Here is a 23,347-nt window from a genome sequence, read left to right on the forward strand (position 1 = left end):
TTTGCAAAGTTCCTCATCCAAGGAGAGTTTAGTGTGTGTTAAGAGGCATATCCTCATCTATATTCATAATTAAACCATAAAAATATAACAAAACTACAATCCCCAAACTACATCATTTTCTTTGTTTTGTCTTTGGGATCAAGAAAATACCAGCAGTGAAAATGTTTCATCCGGTGGTTTTATGAAAACAAATTACTGGGGAAGACGAAGACATGGAGCACAGGTTCGGGTTTAGAGAAAAAGAGAACTGTCTGAACTCCAAGCGCAACTCATAAGAGATCCTTCCACAGCCCATCAAACATGCTTAGCTTAAGACCTAAAGGACAGTATTGTGCTTTCACACAGAATCAAGATGTGTGTTAATGCAAAGGTGTATGTGAGGAAGACAAGTGTTGGTGATGAATGGCTTCCATTAGGTCCAGGCAAACTCCTTAAACCACCTGCTTTATCTTCTGTGCTTGGGTGATTAAATTGTGTCTGTGTTTCATACTGAATGTAGATGCACGCATACAGATTTGCACCGCATCCTTCATTTGTCCCCAAATTGCTGAACCTCCTTTCTGCCATGAAGAGTAAATGCACCTCACATAATAACCCAATCACTGAAATTACTTTCAAAAGATAAGTTCCGTTATTGGCAAACCACCCGTCACTCACTCACTCACTCACTCACTCACTCACTCACTCACTCACTCACTCACTCACTCACTCACTCACTCACTCACTCACTCACTCACTCACTCACTCACTCACTCACTCACTCACTCACTCACTCACTCACTCACTCACTCACTCACTCACTCACTCACTCACTCACTCACTCACTCACTCACTCACTCACTCACTCACTCAACTGCTTTATAAGTAAATAGTTATGCTGCAGACTGCCTCAAAGTTGCGTTATGATGCGCTGCTAGATTTTATGTTCACCGCGTCTCGCTACGGCCCACTACGGCCCACTAGGTTTCTCATTTGCCCCGTGACTGCCGTAGCATTTTTTTTTTTTTGCCTGGCCTGTCACATTTGCCCATGCTGCCTTCCTGCGTTGTCTCATAACCATCCTGTGTTAAAAACAGAGCTGGCCGCATAATGCAAACATAGCATAGAGGATGTTTTGTTTCTGTGATATTTTTCGGTGACCAAAGATAGGCACAGTGCTTTTTCAAGCTCTAGGAATTTGATCCACATCACTGGTGAACATTCTATTTGTCGCAGTTGCATTATAGTAACTGCAGAGAGTTTTTGCTATCAATCATGGTTACAGATATAAAACAACACAGTGACAACCTGAGATTGATGCAGACAAAACACACATTATGAATGATTGAATTACTCCCGTAAAAGTTGTACGCCTGGGCAAAGGGGCTTTCATCTCACACTATGATAAATACAGCAGATGGCTGCTTGATAGGATTGTTTGGAGACTGCTGAATGCTTTGTTGTTGTTTTGCTGCATTACTGCACTGCATCATTCCAAGATGGGCCTCTGATGTTATTGTGGCTAAAGCTTGTATCTTGGAACCCTAATATCCGATTGTCCAAGTGTACCCTGTACCCAAAGTAGCTGCCCAGCTAACCAGCTGCGTGTCTATCAACCAATACAGTATTATGTCCTCAACATTTGTAGACAGGCACTTATGTATTGTTTACATGTGTGGTTGATTTAGCAACCAGCTAAGAATGTGTGGGTTTTTGTTGTGCACCTGGGAGCTGATAATTCTCTGGGAGGTTCTTTCTATGTTAGTGGGAAGACCAAAGAATGCAGGCTTGTCATCCTCTGGGAGATTCTCCACGACGCCACGGTAGTCCTGAGAGCACACAAACACACTTGTGTTTACAAGATTTACAACATAGCACATATAAATACAATAAAAGAACATTTTCACATTTTTGGAACTAGACATGAAGCAAGAACAGTATGTGAGAGAATCTACAACTTAGAATTATTCTTGATTACAAGTATTGGTTTTGTAGCTCCTTATCAACGCAGAATGTACAAGCTGCTAAGGTCACATAATGAGAGGGTTTCACATTTTTAAGCAAGCAAGATGTGATGAAAGTTTTGTTATGTGCTAGAGCAGACAGCTTAAGTGTTTGTATGCTTGATTGTGTGTGTGCGGTTGTGTTGTTGACCTAATGCGACAAAATTGCTCCCCGCGAACAATATGTAAAAACACACATACAACAAACTGAGCTCTCACTTAAATAGTTGTTACTTTCTTTGCAAATTGTCATTTCACAGGACAGATTTCCATATTGACTTTATTTTCTTACCATATGTCTACCCAACTTTGAAGTGGCTATAGCAAAATGCGCTTTCAAAGACGGCAAGAAGTGTGAGTCAGTGATAAGCTTGGGTGGCCTCTAGCAGAAGTCTGTAGGGTTTTTTTTTTTTTTTCCTACAGATACTTTTTACTTAGCCAATGCAGCAGATTTCATTTAGGATACAGCCTGACTAAATTGTAGCATTTGCTTCAAGAGGCAAAGATGAAATTGCTCCATTTAATATTTCTTTTTAACAAGATTGAATTTTGGACGTCTTAAAGGGGATGTTACATAAGCGGACCACCATCTTAGCAACCGTAAATTAAAATGTTTGCTTGCAAATTATTTGTTGTGTAATCCCCTCAACCTACCAAAATGGAGCAAGAATTTGGGAGGCTAATCTGAGAAGGGAGAAAGCGTGCTCCTTTGCTCTTTCCCTGTCCGGCTGAGAGGGAGGAGAAGAGTCGTGCAGAGAAAAACTGCTCCAGGTAAGAGCGCAAGATGCGGAGGTCAGATGGGTTGTCAATGCGTCCACCATAGATGGCACTCTCCAACAGGCCATGGACAAACTCCCACTGAAAAGGTTTCCCTCCTGAAAGAGATCAGAACACACTCAAAGCCCCTGAAGTACACACAGAATGTAAGAGTAAGAGAATTTACCAACACGCAGCTAAACAGGATCCAAGGTGATAGAAATGGTTTGATCAGAGAGCAGAGGTTTAAGAGAGTCCCCTACCTTCAAAAAGCCTATCGATGATTTCAAAGCCAGCGCGCAGGTCTGATAAGGAAAATTCATAGAACTTAGTCCATCCCTAAAGAAAAAGAAGTTAAATATTACATATTGTTTCAAGTGATCTGTTCATCTGTTATAGTTTCCTTTTATCTATCTATCTGTCCCGTCCGTCCGTCTAGCTATCTAGCTATCTCAGGGCTTTTGTATCCTCTCACCCATGAATCCAAACTGGATTGGTGGTAGAAAACAGATTGATGGATGGTGTTTTATTGAATTACCTTGAAAACAAACTTCACTTAACCTCAGCAGTTAGTCACCATTTTTTTTCCACACATTCTTAACAGTGACTCAGCTCATAGAATGTCAAGGTAATAACCCTGAATAATCAGCAAGGGAAAATAGTTTTGCAGACAGTGTACACACGTACACACACATGCACACTGTCTACAGTATTGACTGACCTAGTCCAATAAATTACAGTTGTGTTTACTCTAAATATATCTGGATGGGTTTTTGGTGGTCTTCCTATTGATGTTGCGGGGGGCTGTGCATGTATGTTTGGTAATTCCTGATTTAATTCTCCTCTGTATGTTGCCTCCCACATTAGATGGTATGTTATAGGTTGTAATCATGTAATTGTTGTGTAGTATTTTTACAACAGTGGTTTTACATTACAGTGTGTGTCTGTGTTTGCTACCTGAGGTATGTAGTTACGTCTCTCTTGGCAGACAGCATGGAACCAGGCTAGACAGAAGAGAGACTGGGCCCGGGCGAGTTTCCCACCTAAACAAAACCACTTAACATCATCTTGAATAATCTATTGAGTTCAATGTAACTAGAAAAATAGCAAAGCAGATGTTAACAATAAAATGTCATGAGAAGACATGAGACCTTTACTAATCTGTTCAGGTGTCCAGGATTCATAAGTCCTCAGCAAGTTCCTCTTCAACCCAGGAGGATCCTTGATACACAATACAGATATTGGTAAGGAATGCAGATCAAAAGATGAGATTGTGAAGTTTACTGAGATTCAAACAAAATTACACTCGCTTAATACCTATGTGCATCTATGCAAATATGAGGGCAATTCATGTTTGGTTTTTATTTTGTCACATTATTTGGTATATCATTTGAGAAATAATTAACAACAAACAGGCTGGTTGCGGTCAGATGTTCAGTCTAATTAATAGAACAAGGAATAATGTATCACATTATCTCCATTTACAAACGCTCGATACCCCAAAAAAATTAGACAGCAAAAGTAACCGTGAGTTGTGTGGTGAGACTTTGAAGACAACGTGAACGAGCTCTAAATAAAACAGCGTGTGAAAAATAAATAAAGAAAGAAAGAAAACAACCCCTAGCAGAGCATCCATTCAGCTGATAACCTTAAAGCTCATTATAAACTACTCAGTGTCTTGCCAAAGCACCAAAACAATCCATTCACATAAAACACGCTTGCATTTTTGAGTTGATGAGGTATTTAAAATGTGTTTTCTCATGTGAGTCTGTCAGCTAAGAAAGAAAGATAGAGAGACAACAACAGAGGAGCAGGTTATGCTGCCTGCGTAGTTGCTAAAGCAGGTTTCCCCTTGAGCGATACTCATCAGAAACACACCATGCAATAAATTATGCTTGACTAACACACACTCTGCATACCTCTGTATCTCTGGGCAAAAAATCTGCAGCTATATAAAGTGTACCGTATGTACGGCATCAGCGTCCTTTGAAAAAAGTTTGTTCTCATTTACAAGAGGAACCAACCAGCCACAAAGACAGCTATATTCAAAAGCTAATGAAATCTCAAAATAATACAAATAGTATGAAACATTGTGTGTTATGAGTACCTCATATGTGATCTTGAGGCTGGATTGCAGCAGTATGGGAGGAAATCTGGGATGAACTTCTGATGTCAACCAGAGACGGAAGCCTTCTTTGGGTCGAAGCACATTTAGCTCCTATAGAATGAAGATGGTACACATTTAGAAACATTGTGGATATGCTTGTTTTTCTTGACTAGGCATCCCCTAGCCACTAATGTGGTAAGCTCTGCTTTGTTTCCAAGTTTGCACATCAATGCCCGTCAGCCTCACAGGTAGAAAACAAATATTGGCCGTCCAGCCACATTTTTAAAAACAGTTTTTCGCATTAAGGCCACAGATGAGTTGAAACATATTCTATCTGACTTATGGCGAGAGGCAGGGTCATCGCTCCTATGACACATACAGTGCCCACCGCCATATTTATACGCCCCCACCCCCAGGTTAGCTGTGTTCTTTACCACATAATAAACAAAACAACACAGAATCTCCTATAATTCATCTATAATTTCACAAGATGGGAAGATACATTTTCTCAAAACATCTGAAATGGTGCCTCTCTTCTGCATTCTCTATGGTGCACTCCGCAAGTTTTCAATTGGGTTAAAGTAAGAGCTTGACTTTGAGTCTGGTGAAACATGTCTACAATTTTTAGTATGCTTCTATAATAACAATTGAATTTACAACAAGGAAGATATATGTGTATAATGTACACTCAGTTAATAATACACAGTAATTAAAACAACAATATTTGACATGTTTTCAGCATTTCTCATCCAATGACTTCCTCTCCTCTATCACATTCTCTCTTCTTGCATTGTCCCCTGCGGCCCCATTTTGCTATTAATGCACATGGTCAGAGACAAGCAAACACAGGAACTGACAGAAAAAAAGGGTCTATTTTTGTGAGAGACAGATACATGGATTAATAACTAAAGTTAAATGGCAAGATAGACTTTTTTGTCTGCGCCGGGTTTAGAGAGGCTCTGGTCATCTTTGTCCGTTTTCCTCCTTTCACAACCACCATTTTGTTCATTCATCATACTCTCATCTTAACTTCCTTTCTCACACTGCCCCCGTCATTCCCTCGTCACGACAGTTTCTCATTTCAAGCTTGACTGCCGAGACCTCATCAGTTGATGGTTAAGAGCGAAACAAAGAAAAAAGGTGATGAAGAGGAACAGAGGGAGGGTTTAAGGTTCACAGGCTATGCGTTGCTGCTTCAGATGATATCCGGAATGTAAAACACAGGTGAAGGAAATACAAGAAGAAGCTTTATTTCGTACTGTGAGAAACGCCGCTGGACTAAAGGACACCCACACACACATGCACACACATTTCTGCCCCAACAACTATGCCTTCGAGTGAGTGTTGACCTGCCACACACATTACCATGCATAACCCAAGGAAAGGTACAATGACATAAATAAAACAAAAGAAAATCCTGCATAGAAAAAAAGAATATGTAAACAGTGAGGTGTAACAACAGGTGAGACAGAGGTTAACACAGCATGCTTGGAACACGTAAAAGAAAAATACGTTCTTTCACAGTGAGAAATCATTCTATAAGGAAGAATAAAAAAAGACGGATGGTTTTAAGTGTGGCTTTTGATGTCATTCAAGCGCTGGCATCTTTAAGCGCATGAATAAAATTGAAAATATGCCACAAATATAACAATCTGTTTCCAGCATGGTATTGTATGTTTTGTTTATCAATGTGTATTTTGCTTATCATTCAAATGCAGCATAACTGGCATAAATTGCACAATTCCACTGAATAGATCCAAAGAGCACAAAAGTCAGTTTGCACCAGATTTACATCTAACACAGACTATCAGAAATATTATCCACTATCACCAAACTGCACAATTGTTTCTGGGTAACATAGTTTTTAATTATAGTATTAAAAGGATTTGTTCAGAAGAGTAGAGATTTAAAAAATCTCAGAGCCTTACCATCTGGAACACAAATGCCTTACATAACAACAACAAGTGAATATAACTATATATATCACACGATAGCAGAGAGAGTGCTTACTTTTTCGAGGAGAGGTAACCATGCTGTGACAAGATGAAGGTTTTTCAAGCAAAGCCACTCTCCGTTTCGGGAACATTCTCTGAGTGTGGCCAGGGCCACATCAGCTTGTCCCTGACCCAACGAGATCTGGACAGACAGAGAGCCACACTCAGGCAGGGCACCAAACAAAGGAAATGGAATGGAAAATCCAATTCTGTCTTGGCATTTGAGGTTAGTGGGTATATAATGTGATTGCACCATTGAATTTTTCCCTTCAATGGATGAAAAGCATGCAATTGTAAAACTCGATTACTTTGCAAATTCCAATCCAATCAAATATGTAGATAGCTGACTTCAGTTGAGGTCTTACAAATTAACTCATTTGCATCTAAAGTTCCTCGCAATTACAGCTTTGCCAAGAACAAAATAACAGCCAATTTTGGAACTCCGGCAAGTAACCACCAAAAGTCAATTTGAATTTAAACAGTAAATTAGTTTGTTTGCATTCACAATATCAGAAATTTCATATCTGTTGTGTACCTCATGATAGTGGTCCCGACCCACAATGTCTGTGGCAAGTTCTACAAGCTCCTGGGAGGGGTCTGCCCCGGGTGAAGTGATGATGAGCACTGGCTCCCACTCCAGTGTCTCAGCATAAAGACGCCGCAGGTTCAGAGGAGGAGGGGAGAGCTCCTTCATACCTGGAGAAACAATGAGAAAAGGCAAAATAGTGAGTAATGATGAGTGAGTTTTGTGTGGATTTTTTTTTTTTTTTTACAGATACTACAAGTGAACTGTTTTGAGATGTCAGTTCAACAAAGAGGGAATAAAAGCCTGTCAAAAAAGCAGAACAAGTTGTGGCAACTGCTGATACAAATGTAAATACGGAGCAGTGGCAGAAGAATGTGAGCTGCTGATTCGGCAGTAATTAAATTCCCACAATGCAGCACAAAGGTGGAGATGGGTCATCAACGGAAAGGGAAGGTGATCCACATTGAAATACACTGAAGAAGGGCATCGATGGAGAATAGATGGAAAGGCAAAAGAAAAGTGGCTGATGAGGAAGATAAGGATGCTGATTCACTATACATACTAAGAGCAATACAGTATATAGAGAAGCAAAATGTGTTCATACTGTCAGCTCCCTGTTGTAGCCCTTCGTCAATGTGTCTTCATGCAGTGCATACGTGTGTGTGTGTGTGTGTGTGTGTGTGTGTGTGTGTGTGTGTGCTGTTTGACAATGCGCATGCGGCTCTAATCCTGCTGTAATTGAATGAAACATCAGATATTAGCTAATAGAGGCACACAAGCTGTGATAAAGCAACATTTTCAAAATCTCAGTCTAATACTCATGCACACACGCACACAATCAAACAGACTTAGCCAGACTTTGGTGGCCGCTGCCAAATGCAATCTGCTCCACTCTTCCAAACACACACGGACACTGAAAGCAGTCCTGGTAGAAAACATCTTAGAGCAAGCAGCCTTTAGCTGATTCTCCATAGCAACATAAAGAAAAACGTCATCTGACCACATGACTTGTGGTGTAGGGGCATTTGTTCGTGTGCACAAACTCGCATCTGCCGCCTATGTTACCGGCAGGTAATCAGTATTCGGACTGCAAACAAGCATCCAGGCGGTGAATTACAACATTCACCTTGATTTTTGGAACATGCAGTTAGGGCAAAGAGGAACCTAGAAAACAAACATGTTTCAAATACAACTTGAAAGAGTGTATGTCATATGTAGTATATTCTCATATGTCAGCCTGACAATTGAAGCGTAAGAGTTGCTTTGCTATCTTCTTGATATCCATCCATTTTCCATCTTGCCTATTTTCATTAAGGTCACGGGTGTGCTGGAGCCTATCCCACCTGACTTCGGGCAAGAGGGCAGATGCACCTTTGACTGTAAGCAGCCAATCACATTGGACAAAAATGGACGAAAACAATTCACAATGATTTGGGGTGTCCAACTAACCTAATGTTCTTGTTTTTGGAATATAGGAGTAAAGTGGAGTACTTTGAGAACCAACATGCCACCACATGTTGACAAATAGTACAATTAAAAATAATAAATAAAATAGAATTGTTCTGTATAATGACAGCTGTCAAGTCAAATGAAAAGTCCGGCTCAGAAATAGGATGACTCAGAGACATTTAAAAAATTATTTGAGTTTAAGTTAAGCGAGGCATGACTGTGTGCGTGCGAGCAGTGGCCAGACTGAAAGGATTGGGTGAGATTAGTTGTAAAAGGATTACAGACCATGCCTCATTAGCATACAGATTTACTGCCAAAGACACAAATACGCACACTGTCTCTCTACTCCGCTCCTGCTTTGTTATGAGTATATCTGCCGCCCTCCATGGATAAAGACTAATACTCTGCAAATACTGACGACAACTTCAATGGTGTACTCATTTGCTATTCAACAAGTTAGGAAACCCTGCTGTCACAAGCCGCAATATTTTGTCCAATTGTGTACTTAACAAGCTCTAATACTAGAGCTGTATTATATATTCTGCCTTCCATAGATAATGATCAATTTCGACTGACACAGTCAAAGAGGTACTGATATTTTTTTTTGTGGTCATCACTAGTGCTAAGAGTTTGCCCCTCTTGTGCAAGGATTTTTTTTCTACACCTACAATAACAAATGTGTTTTGTTATCAGGTCTGATAGTACATCAAAACACAACTTTGAATAAGAACAAGACACTTCATAGACTTCATCACACTATTTAAAAATGTCTCCAAGTTCACAAATGACAAGGCAAATTTACTACGTGAGAACTTATTGTCAGTAAAATGAAGCATTGGTTGTCAAAGAAAAGTAAGGAAGAATCCAAATAATACACATAAATGACCACCTAAAAGACAGATAGTAATACCGATGAATAGAAGAACACAAATTTGACAAACAGACATTGGAATCATCTCCATTTTGTCTGGATATGTTTTTACAAATGTAGCCCCTTATTTGAAGCACTTCCACATGTCTATTGGAAGCAACGTCATCCTAATACTCTACTTTAGCTTGATTCTGTCTGGCTTTGTCATCTCTCTTCAATCCACCTTTCTCCCGCGGCAAGGGCTTATTTTATTAATAGCAAAACATGAACTATGTGTATGATCACCGTGGGGATATTGATATTAATAATGAACTTCCTGACTTCATTACAGTTGTAAAGTTGACTGACAAACCTCTTGTTGATGTTGCCCATCCCCACCCTTTCATTATCACTATTGCTGTGGTGGGACCAATCCTCATCGTTTCTTTTTTTATGTCTTCTTAACCTATTTTCCTTGATGGAATCTGTTCTTGTGTCTTTGCTAGATTTGCGATGATTCTGACTCTAATATGACAAAGCCAAACTAAAGGACCAATGAAATAGTCTGAAATGAAAACACTTACCCAATGCCTGTGAGGCAAACGCTGTCATGGCACTCTGCAGCCGATCTGGTCTGACTGCCTGAACCAATAACAGCTGGAGGGGAGAAGAGAGAAGGGTACATTGATGAGAAGATAGAAAACTGCTTGGTTGTCAGACTGTTGAAAATTAAAAGGAAAAAAACAAAAACATGATGTGTCAGTAATGCACCAGAACGTGATTTGTGTTGTTTGTTTTGCTGTGCATGCAAAATGTGTATTATTTTTATAAATTGAATACATTTTGTCTGAGTGAAATCTGACCTGCTGGAAGGGAGTCATTTTCTTGGCAATTGAGGATGGAATTTCTTGTTCGCAGCGTGAGCTCCGTGCGAAGGACAGCCAAAGGTCTGAGTCATTCAAACACAAAGACTGATAGAGGTCTGTGAATGTAGCCTGAGAGAGAAAGAATGAAAGATGTTAACCAAGGCAAAGGAAAAGTTGGAATGTGAGACTGAGAATGACTTCTATTCTACAGTACTTGGAAGAGAACATGACAAATGTGAAATCACATTATCAACTCAATCTCTCATTTACAGATCCATGCTGTATTATGGATTTGAGATATGTCCGATACATCATCAGTATGAAAGATAAGGTCTCCATTTTGTCCAGTAAATATGTTTCAGTGTTTACCTTGTAAACTGCTACTGATTTGTGCCTCTCCTGATCGATCCAAGACGGGAGCTCCTGACATGTGGAAGAAGGAGGGGGATGGTGGGATAGGTGATTCTAAATAAAAAGGCCACAGTGTGTTCTACTTGTAGAGGAAATTAATCTTACCTCTTGTTTGAACATTTCCCCGACAATGGAGCCAATGAAGACCTCCCATTCCTACAGCAAAATTATTATTACGGCTGACATTTGGTGAATAAATTGTATTAAAATGGGCCAGCATATTGTGTAAACTGAGAGTTACTGTAAATACATGCTTTATAAAATACACTGATACGCATACTCACATTTTTCTGGAAGAATTCAGGGTATATGCCCTTGGTGAAGTGAAGGGCAAACATTAACTGGTCAGCCTGAAAGATATAAGAGCAAAGTACAAAAATATGAACAAGATATATTGTATGTTACGCTGGATAAAAACACAGTTGCTTGTGAACAAATTATTTTGAATGTCAAGAAAACAGTGCCTTTAGGCATTACAGTAAAAACACCCACATTTGTCCAATAATGTTCGAGTGTACTATCAAAAGTGTTTTGGAAAAAGCCGCCGGTCAAACCTGCCATCTTCCAAATGCAAGACTGCCACTCTAAAACCTTTGTTTCAGTCTCACATGTGTGTTTGGAGAAGTGTGACATGTTCATCAAGTTAAAGTCCCAATGGTTGTCACACACACATCTGGGTGTGGTGAAATTTGTCCTCTGCATTTAACTCATCCCCGTGTGATTTTGATCCATCCCCTGGGGGAGAGGGGAGCAGTGAGCAGCAGTGGTGCCGCGCCCGGGAATCATTTGGTGATCTAACCCTCCAATTCCAACCCTTGCTGCTGAGTGCCAAGCAGGGAGGCAATGGGTCCCATTTTTATAATCTTTGGTATGATCCGGCCGGGGTTTGAACCCACAACCTTCCAGTCTCAGGGCGGACACTCTACCACTAGGTCAATAAACTGTAACTTCCTAACACTTGCTGACATTCCATTAAAGGCACATAAACACGTTTAGAGATGACATTGAATGTTCATTATGTGATCTTTAGAATGTAAACAGCCCTAGTCGATACTAAACACTTGATTACTATTAATTGGAAAAGCTTAATGAAATAGCATGCATGCAATTGGATTGTTGGATTGCTTCAACATCTCATAGACATACATTATTCCTTTCCCCAATACAGTGTTCACTAATGCATCATTTTGGTGCAAACATTTGGAATTAATTAAATTATGCATTGAATATTCAATAAGTGATTTATTCTAAAATTATTTGATAATTATTTTGCTAATTTGTTGATCATGTTGCAATTCTATTTTAATATAAAATAGTCCAAATAATCAGAATTTCAACCTAACAACATGAAGCTTTCTCAGATTTCTGTGAAGGTAATTGTGTAATTGTATTAATAATCCTTAATAATTTTACACATTAAAATGACACAATATTTAGTGTTTGTGTGTATATTACCTTAAAAAGTGAACGACAAACATATTCATACACCATGTTCTTCAAGCTTGCTTCCAATGTCGTGATCCTTGCTTCCGTTTGCACTGCTTCCTACAGCGTACGGGGTAATACAATGTGAATGTCAAATACTGTGCGCATCAATTGCAGCTTTCTTTGCTAGTTTCAGTACCAGAGGTGTGAAAATGCACTTTTGCCGTCCATATCATTCAAATCGTACAAGTATGAACCAAACCATCGATCACATTTATTGCGATGTAGTCGCAGTAGACAATACATAAAACTCTGGAAATGATGAAATAATATCACTGCAAAATAATCCATTCCAGAACATTTTTGTTATTTTGCAAACGCCCAAATACAAATGGTGTCATGTAGCATTTAGAACATTTATTTGCAGGGAATTCAATATAGATATTCAAATAAAATTGAATATTGTTTCGTTTGTGCGTGTTTCTTTGAATAACTATAGAAGTGCTCATACTAAAATATTATTTTGTGGGTAAGTGATGTGAAGGACAGAGTCACCTTCTTGGCCTGAAGAGCCCTTTTGAAGAGATGCAAAAATGAAGCAAGGCTGAAGCGGTACATGTTGTCGATCTTTGACAGGTCTGTGATGACAAAATACATCTTGCTTGCACTTTCTGCAAGAGGCAAATAGGCATCCCGTTCCTGAAATCCAAACAAATTAATGATGACTTATGATAATGTGGGAGTGAGGTGAAAGGAATTGGGAGAGACAGCAAGAGACAAAGTGTAAGAACAAAACAAAAAAAAGAACAATACATAAAATTGGGGTTCAATAGATTAATAGTGTTGGTAGAACACCGCTTCTTAGATTAAATAAATTTAGCTGGAGAAGTTGAGAAAGTAAAACATTTGTGTATATATTCAGTAATAGCTCAGTGAATAAAAAACACCAATATATAATGTACATGACCAATTGTGTTACTTACTAAATCTTATACATGTATTTGATACTGTTTTTTTTGTGTTGAAATACGCCACTATGGGAGACAGAAATTCCGATATCGACCCATCACACGCCCATAGTACAGCAGAATAACAGCAGGAGCCCAAGAGACATCCAACTTGAGAAAATGTGCAGGTGAGTGTAGAATAAAGATGGTGCCCAAGAACAGCAAAAGATTGCTCCTCTATTCCCACTGTAGCCCAAAGGCCAGACATAATGAGGAAAGATGAATAGTATTTAATAATCAGAGAGAAATTGCAGGCATGAAAAGGAGTCCTGGGAGCAAATATTTGGCCCCATTTCTCAGAGATATTTTAGAGCCACAATTGCAACTACCAATGTTCAGCATACGTAGCTGCCCGAGGGTGGCTGAAAATCTTCAAGGTCTACTTTTGAGCAAGATTCAAGATAAGCACTGAGACACGAGGAAGATATGTCAGATTAAGCTGCCTGGCCTTGATGGTAGGGCTAATAAGAATGTTATGATGCTCATGAGAATAATTATTTAATGCGTGTAAATACCTGGTCGAGAGATGCTTGCAAACGGTGTGATTCCAGTAGTGACTCCTGTATGAGAGCACTGCTTGCTTTGGCTTGGTTCAGACTGTCTATCAGCTCCCGGTTCTCCAAAATATTCCCCTTCGATGTAGCCAGAGTCTGACACGGCGGGGTGGTGGGAGGGCAGAGACACAAGATCTGTTATAGCAATTGCTGCCGTCTTGTAACATGTCTCATGTGGGACATTAACAGATTTATCAAACCAACTGCAAAGCACATTTTCTAAAAATGACTGAAAATAAAATGTATTCACCAAAACATTCAGATAAAACAAATGGGAAAGCAGTGAAGCATGGAAATGTGAAGCTGACCATAATAAATCTCTAAACTGTTTTCTTGTATCATTGATGGCCTGTGTGTGTTTTTCTCTTACATAAAATGTGGCCTTGACACAAAACCTAGCAATTTTGTATGCAAATAATTTTGACTGAGAAAGTATTGATGTTTTGACAAGCGCTGGTTGTCATAGCATGGTTATACACATTGATTGATTGTTGTATTAAACATGTCATTACAATATTTAAACTAGTTGTTTGGCCATTGAGATTCCAATTATTTATACTTTTACGACTGTTTCTCTCTTAATGGTGTACCTCCAACAGTGACTCTTCTAATAGTGCGAGCTGTATCTTCTTGTCTTCCTCTTGTTGAAGCAGTCTTGTTTTTTCTGTCTCTAATTCTGGTTTCTCGTGTTGTATGGTCAAGGCCAGAAGCTATTCATAAACAAACAAAGACATTCAGTATTTGTACCATAACATTGTTCTGCTTCAAAAAGTGCTTAGGTTGACAGAAAAATTCAAATCACCTGTCCTTGCAGACCTGCCTTTGTGGTGGTAAAGTTGACTTCCGTAACCACAGAAACGGCATCAGGGGGGATGAAGGGAGCAGGATTACGTGTCGCCAGGAAGAGTCGGAAGTCTTCATTGTAATCAATAACCTTCTCTCCGATCTGTACAACGTATCTTGGGCCTGCACACATGTGCATGAAAAAAAAGCTTTTGTCAGAAATTCCGTTTTTCAATTAGATGGTCTTAAAAGTAACGACTGTGACTTCCTAACGCAGCATGGTCTTTGCCTTTCCACTTTTTTTCCTATACTCAACAACCTCCTCATCTACCTATTTTTAAAAATGAGTTTTTCATTGATATGATGTGTATTATTTTAAGGATAATTGAGAGAAATAATGAAAAGTTACAATCATGTTACATCACAACAGTAAAACAATAATCAGATATGGTTTTGTGCATTGTGCAAGTGTACCTTGCGCAATGAGGTCTCTTCTCAGCAGTGGGTAGAGAACAGGTTCCACTCCATCCATTTCTTGAATGATGAGAGTTTTTCCAAATCTGACTGCCAGCTCCAAGGCTGTCATGAAATTACTGTCCTTTATAGACATACAAAAGTGTGACTGTTAGGATCAGAGAGTGAGCTATAGCAAATGTGTTTTAAAATAATGACACAGCAGGTAATATTGTAATTTTCAGTCATGTAGGCGTAATTAATCTGATTCACAAAGTGGTGGCCTACCACCATAGATTAGTCATTCGCTGATCTGGTGGTTCACTGTGCACTGGGATGCCACAGCAATTGACAGATAAAGTAATACGTATGTTAATGTAATACAGTACATCTTTGATAATGTGGTTCATAACAAATATCTGAATCTATACTCTGCAGATCATTTAAAATACCGTGGCTATGAATCCTTGATAGCCAATGACATCCGCTGACTTTCAAATCGTATTTACCTGTTGGTTGATAACCTCAAGTCGGTTTTGTATGAGATGTGTGCAGAGCCACTCTGTGGCCCGGGAGGAAGGGTCAATGAGGAAAGGGCATGCGACACTCTGAGGAAAAACAAAACAATTGCTGTCATTTTAAGATGTCCACAATCACTAGGAAATGTACATGATCATATTGATTATGCACAGAATAAATCCATGAACAGAAGTACCATTTCTGCTTACTTCTGTTGTTTTGTTATATCTATTAATACGCACTTCAATTGCTGTTGGCTGCAGATATTCCAAAAGTAAACAAATGAAGTCAATAGGTATCTATATTGTGTGATTTCAGATGAATGGCATAAGCACAAACAACACAAACACACTAGCTGTATGGTGGAACAAAGCCTTACCCGTAATTTAAGCTCATTGATCTATAAATCAGAAATGGAGAAACAAAACACAAAGACAGATGTAATATGCTTATATGAATGGCAACATGCTCAATACAATTACTTGATACTTTATGTGACGATTGGAAAACGGATTGGAAAAAAAAAGGGTGAAAATGGCTGATCAAATAAAGATAGGATGACAAGACAACATAATAGACTGCATTCTTATATTTATAGTATGCATTATGAGAACAGAGCTCAATAATACAAATGAGATTATCAGGTAAGACAAGAATAACAATTGATGATGATGATGATGATGATGACAAGAGAACTTGATTTATCCCACAGCGGGGAAATTTACTTGTCACAGCAGCGTACAAGAGTGCCAAATGTACTGAATCCCAACCTGTAGTATGACAATGGCGTTCTCCATTGAGAGGTCATCAGACGGCAGCCCTTGGCTCTTCCAGATCAACTGTTCACTTTCCAGGGACAGGAATGTCCTGAAGTCAAACTCTATATAAACAAAAAGGCATTTAATGTGTTTGGCCCACCAGTGTTCTCTATTCTATCACGTATAATGAAAAACATAAACAATACATTCTACATACTATATAGAAATTATTCAGAATGAGCCATAAAAGATTATCATGTTTGCCATTTGCTACTGGTCCAAAAAATATTAAAGATGTTTAATTCTTGCTACTATCTCAGTTTGATATTCAACTATGCAAACAGGCCCAATTTTCCCAATGAGTAAGTAAATTTGGGAGTATTTGGAGAGAATACATCATTATTTCAATACATATAATCAGTTAGTTGCCCTCAAACCCTTTAAATCCATCTTCAGTTCTTTTCTGTTCCAACATGACTTGCCTCAGAACACAAAGAAGAAACTTCTCCCAAAAGAAGGAAAGCCTTTAAAACTGGTCACGGCAGACCACCTCATTATATTAGTTTTGTTTTCAGGTCCTCTATCTATAATGTTCAGCTGTCCATAAGTCTATAAATGAAATTTCACTGTCAAAATTACACTTACTTTGTAGTCCTGACTGAGCCATCCAGGTTTCTAGACAATGTCTACGACGATCTTCAGGAGCTGCAGACAAATATGTGATGAAGGCTGCAGCAAGCATCGCTCTCACAGGGAGTGTATCTAACTCATTCTTTATCTCCAACATCTGATGGTGAGAAAGAGAAAAAAAATATGTGAGAACTCAATTCAAGATAAGGTTAAAGATATAATCTGTCTTTTCAGCACTTTATTATGATACTAATTTAATTTCTCATGGCACTGCAATACTATGGCTCAAAGTTGTCACCTCAAGGTTGATTACTAATGCTGTATATAGACAAAAATACCAAGCTCTCATAATGTAACTTTTTAAAAATTTGAAAAAAATGTACATACTTGCTGATGCCACTGAAGCATGCCATTATGAAGTTGACCAACTCTGTCATATAGTATTTAAAACAGTCAAGAGTTTGAAGTGACTGTGAACTTGATGGTATGTAATTATTGTTGAAATACACTGTACTGTAAATTCTGAAGACTATCAAGTGTTACTATGGGGCAAATGTTGAGGAATTTTGAGTGTGTGCGTGTGAGAGAATGAATGTGTTTGTGTGTCAGAAGGAGATTGAGTGTTTTAATTAACACCCAGACAGATGCTGTCGAAAGAAGTTAAACAGCCAAATAGGTGACCTGAGACATCACGGCTCCAGCCCTTTGTCAACCCCAAAGCCTTATGTGCTTCAATTTGACTATAAAATGGCTATATTAGCAAAGGCAGTATCAATACTTCACACAACCTGCGTATTCCACCGCCTATGTTCTCCGTCCAGTTGGGAAATCAGTTGCTGGGCAGCATTGATTGTGTCCTGAGCTTTTGTCACCTCAGCTTCCAGTTTAGCTGCCTCTGCAGTGTGACACTGAAACCTGCCAGAAGGAAAGACAAGAGGTTTGTAAAGCAAAATACAAGATACAAAAAAAAAGGCACATTGATACAAGCAGCATGTTATTGACCTTTAACCTGATTGCAATCATCATGGTCCAGAACATTTTAAGAGAGGGGGAATAGCTCTGCCCTTCAAGCAACCGTGATTGTTTATATCCTTGATGACAATAATAGGCAGAGGCAGTAAACGGACAGTAAGAACACATTTGTTCAAGGATGGCAGGTGGATGTGCAGAATGGGCATCTTGCAATGTGATGACTGGAACCTTGAGGAACATGCTAAATAGTCAGTTGCTCCTGATGTCGTCAAAGTCAATTTCCCAAAGGTGAGAGTGTAAGAGATTATGTGGCGTATTATAGTAACTGTGGTAGTTTGGTTACCTCCTGCAACTCACTTGCAATGTGCTGACATTTTTAAAGTAGGCTGATTTTAAATCATCAAATCAAGTTTTATCACTTGGCAAGTATGATTGAGTCCTTGTGCGAGCGCTTTAACATTTGAGGTTGCAATAATCCACACTGTATTACATTGTATTTTTTTCTTATAGAATCTCATTTCAAGGTCCTTCCTTGGGTTCAATGAGGTCGAGGTAAAAAAGGATGAGTTCCTCCACGTCACCTTCAAACCACGTGAAATTAATACTGAAACAGAAAATTGTCTTCCTAAAACGGTTCCCACAAAGTTAGTTGGTAGAAGCCTAAACCTAACCCTGACACCTAAATGCCCAGACAAAGGGACAGACACACACACACAATCTGAATAAATAAATAGAACAGAATGATAATAAAAATAACAGAATAACCTTTGGCCACGTTGCAAAAAAAAATTAAACAAACCAAAAGAATAGTGAGAATTAAAGGAGGTGCATACTTCTCTTTGAGTTCATTAACCTTGTCTCCAACAGAGTTGAGCAGGCTTTCAAGCTTATTCCTTCGACTTTCTGTTTTCCTCAGATTGCTGGACAAGCACAATAAATAATGTTATCAATATTAAGCAAAACTGACTGGCAAAAAAAAGAAGAATTTGTCTCAGGTTATTGAAAACTCAGTATGCAGAAAATGTTCTTTTTTTTAATTATAGTCATTTGACAGAATACACTAATGATGAAACAATGCTATTGTGCTGTGCTCAGCTTTACACACTATTTGAAGCCATCACATTTTATCTCAACTTTGATAAATCACATTCCACGTTTATCTCATGCACAGATGAAGTAAATCAGGCTCTAGTGTACTTACTGGTTACTTCAGATGAAAATAGCTGCCGTGTCTAATATTCTCAACGTATTTTATTGTTGGTAATACTATATAGATGTATGTTTATATGTGATTGTGTATGTGTGTGTGTGTGTGTGTGTGTATGTGTGTGTGTGTGTGTGTGTGTGTGTGTGTGTGTGTGTGTGTGTGTGTGCGTGCGTGCATGTGCGCTCACTCCATTAGTCCAGCCTGCTCTCGCTCAAGAGGCTCTATCCTCTGTAGGACATGTGAGTACTGAACATTGGCTTTGACCCAGGCAGCCAAAGGGGCTGCTGCTGCACTCGCACGTTTTGCATTCTGGCCATGACAACAGAAGAACATTTATCTGTTAATCAGACAAAGTGGTGTTTGTAGTATTTGTGGTATATGGGGGCAAACTGACCCTGGGGTCGAAGGAAGCTTTATTCCTGTGAAGTAGTTCTTCCACACTCTGGCGAATCTCTGGGGTGATGTTCCTCGCCTCAAATGTGACTATGTCCTCCCTGACACCGCGCTTAGCTAGGAAGCTAAAGATTAGGATGGGGAGATATGGGAAAAAAAACAAATAGATGGTTACAAGAACCTTATATGAAGAACATCACAGAATATCACATGCAGTTACTGTATTTTCCGGACTATAAGTCGCTTTTTTCATAGTTTGGCCGGGGGTGTGACTTATACCCAGGAGCGACTTATGTGTAAAATTATTAACACATTATATCATTTCACACAAAACTGCAAGAGGACACTTGGAACAATTGGACCTGCAACAGACAATGAGTCTGACGTAAACCACGCAGAAGAGGAAGCGCTGCATCTTCTACTTCCAGAATTAGCGGAGTTGTTTAAAAGTGACACCGAGGATGAAGATTTCATTGGCGTTAATAATTTGGAGTGACGCAGATAGTTGGACAAACTTGTTAGCATGTTATTTATGCTATAGTTATTTGAATAATTCTTAATATGTTACATCAGGGACCTTCTCAGTTCCTTGTTTTTGTGTTTACGTAATGTTAGCATACCGTACTTTCAGCCTGTTGTTGCCTATTCTATTTTTATTTTAAATTGCCTTTCAAGATAACATGAACACATGAACACCAACTGTTCTTGGTGTTGGATTTTATCAAATACATTTCCCCAAAAAATGCGACTTATACTCCGGTGCGACTTATTTATATATTTTTCTTCTTTATTATGCATTTCATGGCTGGTGCGACTGATACTCCGGAGCGACTTATAGTCCGGAAAATACGGTACTTGCTAATACATCTTTGACTCTAACTTCTGCATTTTTTATAAATTTCTTTTTTTTTCAAATATTATCATTATTATTATTATGTCTTATGACAGTTGCATACCATGTTCACCCCTGGAGCCTGAGGCAGCTGTTTTATTTTTCAAGAAATGTACCATCGTCATTAGTTTAATTAGTCCCAAACGTTGAATCTGTCATTTTATTTCTAGCGTCACCTCTGTGTATCCTTAAAGCTTTTGCTCTTGCTACCTTAGCTCACCTCTTCATGCTGACCCAGGAGGTGTCGAAGGTACCCATCAGTCTCAGGACCCCCTCCAGGATGTCCCTGATGACATCAGGTGGCATGCGGAGAGAGCGGATCTCAGACAGAGCTTCAGGCTTGATGTTTCCCACTGCTTGCTTCGCCTCATCTACCAAAGGCTTAAAGGAAAGAAATAAAATTCATGTATGTGAATGTGCCCAAGCTATTGTGGAGGTTAGCTCTTGACAAATCAACCAGACATCCTACCTTTACTTCCTTCAGCTCATCTTCAATGTTGCCTTTCCGCTCTTCTATCTTGGACACTTCTTGAGCCATCCTTGCTTGAAGCTTTTCCATCTCTGCCTTCTGGTCACTTGCATTCTGGAGGGCCAACATTTATTTTTGGTAGATTAAGAAGGCATTTTGTTGTGACAGGCTGGCCACACACTGAAATTTGAATGATTTCTATATAACAACCAATTTTAAATGTCGGACGAAGGAAAATAACATGAAAACTGTCGGAAATGGGAACGCACCCTTGTCCAGGCTAACCTTTTCAATGATCACACTGTCTTCCTACCCAGCTGATTTGAAAGTCTCCTTTTCTGTTCTCAACCCCCCAAAAAATCCTTGCACAAGACCATGCTTAATTCATGCTTCCATCTTGGTTAAACCTTTATAAAAAGAAAATAATCATTGGCCTTAAAAATGGTTCTAGTAATTTATCCCTTTCACCAACTATTATGATCTGCTACCAGCCAACCGGGATCAAACTACTGACGCTTGCTCATTCAGTCTTCATTAATCGTCATTCCTCGAAAGAAATAATCCTATTCAGAATTCTGGATATCTACAGAGAGAGTATAACAGATGGAGTGAAACAAATAAAAGTGCATTTTAGCTCAGTGACCATGTTCTTCACAGCTGGGAATAAGTAACACCGCTGGGAAATGCAAGAAATATGCAAAGGAGAAGACGCGTTACAACTCATAAAGGACAATGAAAGACATGTTCCCCTAAGACACCCATCCTGCCTGACAGTCTGCGTACAATTTTCAAATGACAATACCAATCCAATCAAATCATTTACCTGCATGGATGTGGTGATTTCCTGCAGGGCGGAATCAGCCTCCTGCTGTTTAGTCTTCAGCAGCACACTCTGCTCTGCAGCCCGCCTCTTCAACTCATCAACCAGTGCCTTGGCTTCATTAAGTTTAGACACACCAGCCTGCAAACAAAAGTTGAGGTCATTTCTGCTTTTCATATTGACTCATCTCGCGTAAATAATAGCAAGAGAAAATAAGTAACACTTTTCTCGTGACTGTAAAGCTAAACAAGTTTATAGCTACATCGCATTCATTACCTGCAGATGCTGTTGTCTCGTTGTGAGCTGCATCTGCTTCCTGCTATAAATTGCATTGTAAAGGTGTAGAAAGGCCATATACTGGCTGGGTGTAGCACCATGTTCTCGACATGACTCATGGACCATCAGGAACAAACGGCTCACATCTTCCTGTCCAGATTCTGACCACATGTTATAACACATAACGTAACAATAGAGGAAAGAATGATTCTGATTCATGCACTAATGGAATAGTAAAAACATGAAATATATATATATAGTTGTGGATGAGCACAAAGCATTCACCACTCTATATACTCTACGGCTAATGTTTGGGTATGTTAACGTATTCACAAAATTGTATACAGGATGAACAAGTTTGGTCTCATTACTGCCCCTTTGGTTACGCACCCCACAATTTGCAAGCAAGTGAAGTTGAACTAACTCAACTATATAAACTGCTGCCTTTTCTTTATGTAACCACTGCACCGATTAAATCTTATATCCCTAAATCTAATAGTGTTGTAATTTGCTGATCAATAAATAAGGACTGATGTATCCAATGCTTTCTGAAGATCAACAAACAACCCTACTTTTTTTTTCGTCTTCATTGGAGTCAGTGGTTCCTCCAATGTTTCAAGATTTGTTGCTGTATGTAAAAAGGAACCAAAAGGAAAAGTTAAACGGTATTCCTACCTTTTCTTGATTTCTTGTTACCTTCATTCTTCTCATCCTCACTGTTTGCCTTTGCAAGTAACAGCTCGGGAATCTGACAAAACACAATTTTATGCAAACCCATGCACTCAATGCATAATAATAATTGCTTATAAATAAATGCATGGTATATTTATTCAACCCATTTAGAAATGTTCTTAAAAAATACCCCAAAGCTTCTGACCTTCTTCATACTACTTTCAGACCATCCTTCCATCCACTGAACAGAACACTTGCGGTAAAAAGCTGGATTACTCTCACAGCTGATGGTGAAGTTGGGGTTTGAACAGTCCATGATTAGCACAATGTGAAGATTCTGCTGAATTCCTGAAGAAGATGTGACACAGAAAGATGAGCAGAGGAATATAATATTACCATAAAAGCATTTCCTCACAAAATTGAGATCACAAGTGACAATATGTAGGGTATTTGTTTCTTGATGCTCGTAATATTGTCCATATAAATATAATTAGTATCTGGCAGACCTGAATAATGAGCTGTCAGGAGGCTTTTTAGTGGTTTGACTTGAACATTAAGCTATGGAATAAATTATCA

At 39.0% G+C, this 23,347-nt stretch overlaps 1 protein-coding gene across 2 annotated transcripts in view; it reads right to left on the bottom strand.

Annotated features, from left to right (window-relative positions):
* dync2h1 (dynein cytoplasmic 2 heavy chain 1) overlaps positions 1–23,347 on the bottom strand; it is a 57,557-nt gene that overhangs the window by 4,683 nt on the left and 29,527 nt on the right. The window contains exons 56-88 of one of the 2 annotated variants that reach the window (XM_085916467.1): positions 22,977–23,119; positions 22,775–22,847; positions 22,100–22,260; positions 21,827–21,964; positions 21,004–21,117; positions 20,755–20,915; positions 19,644–19,767; positions 19,437–19,558; positions 18,876–18,962; positions 17,859–17,985; positions 17,086–17,227; positions 16,453–16,562; positions 16,062–16,082; positions 15,673–15,771; positions 15,185–15,308; positions 14,730–14,893; positions 14,518–14,637; positions 13,889–14,023; positions 12,922–13,065; positions 12,397–12,486; positions 11,226–11,291; positions 11,047–11,097; positions 10,900–10,953; positions 10,528–10,659; positions 10,249–10,321; positions 7,375–7,535; positions 6,856–6,981; positions 4,846–4,956; positions 3,890–3,959; positions 3,696–3,781; positions 3,002–3,077; positions 2,637–2,857; positions 1,704–1,808 (exon numbers count right to left, since the gene is read on the bottom strand). In XM_085916467.1, coding sequence (XP_085772593.1) covers positions 1,704–1,808; positions 2,637–2,857; positions 3,002–3,077; positions 3,696–3,781; positions 3,890–3,959; positions 4,846–4,956; positions 6,856–6,981; positions 7,375–7,535; positions 10,249–10,321; positions 10,528–10,659; positions 10,900–10,953; positions 11,047–11,097; positions 11,226–11,291; positions 12,397–12,486; positions 12,922–13,065; positions 13,889–14,023; positions 14,518–14,637; positions 14,730–14,893; positions 15,185–15,308; positions 15,673–15,771; positions 16,062–16,082; positions 16,453–16,562; positions 17,086–17,227; positions 17,859–17,985; positions 18,876–18,962; positions 19,437–19,558; positions 19,644–19,767; positions 20,755–20,915; positions 21,004–21,117; positions 21,827–21,964; positions 22,100–22,260; positions 22,775–22,847; positions 22,977–23,119 — 3,731 coding nt within the window. Of the gene's footprint in view, positions 1–1,703; positions 1,809–2,636; positions 2,858–3,001; positions 3,078–3,695; positions 3,782–3,889; positions 3,960–4,845; positions 4,957–6,855; positions 6,982–7,374; positions 7,536–10,248; positions 10,384–10,527; positions 10,660–10,899; positions 10,954–11,046; positions 11,098–11,225; positions 11,292–12,396; positions 12,487–12,921; positions 13,066–13,888; positions 14,024–14,517; positions 14,638–14,729; positions 14,894–15,184; positions 15,309–15,672; positions 15,772–16,061; positions 16,083–16,452; positions 16,563–17,085; positions 17,228–17,858; positions 17,986–18,875; positions 18,963–19,436; positions 19,559–19,643; positions 19,768–20,754; positions 20,916–21,003; positions 21,118–21,826; positions 21,965–22,099; positions 22,261–22,774; positions 22,848–22,976; positions 23,120–23,347 lie in introns of those variants that run through there. The other variant, XM_085916468.1, reaches the window with a different exon arrangement.

The sequence above is a fragment of the Syngnathus leptorhynchus genome, chromosome 7 (assembly GCF_054491065.1).
Source record: "Syngnathus leptorhynchus isolate UIUO chromosome 7, UIUO_Slep, whole genome shotgun sequence".
Classification (NCBI taxonomy): domain Eukaryota; kingdom Metazoa; phylum Chordata; class Actinopteri; order Syngnathiformes; family Syngnathidae; genus Syngnathus; species Syngnathus leptorhynchus.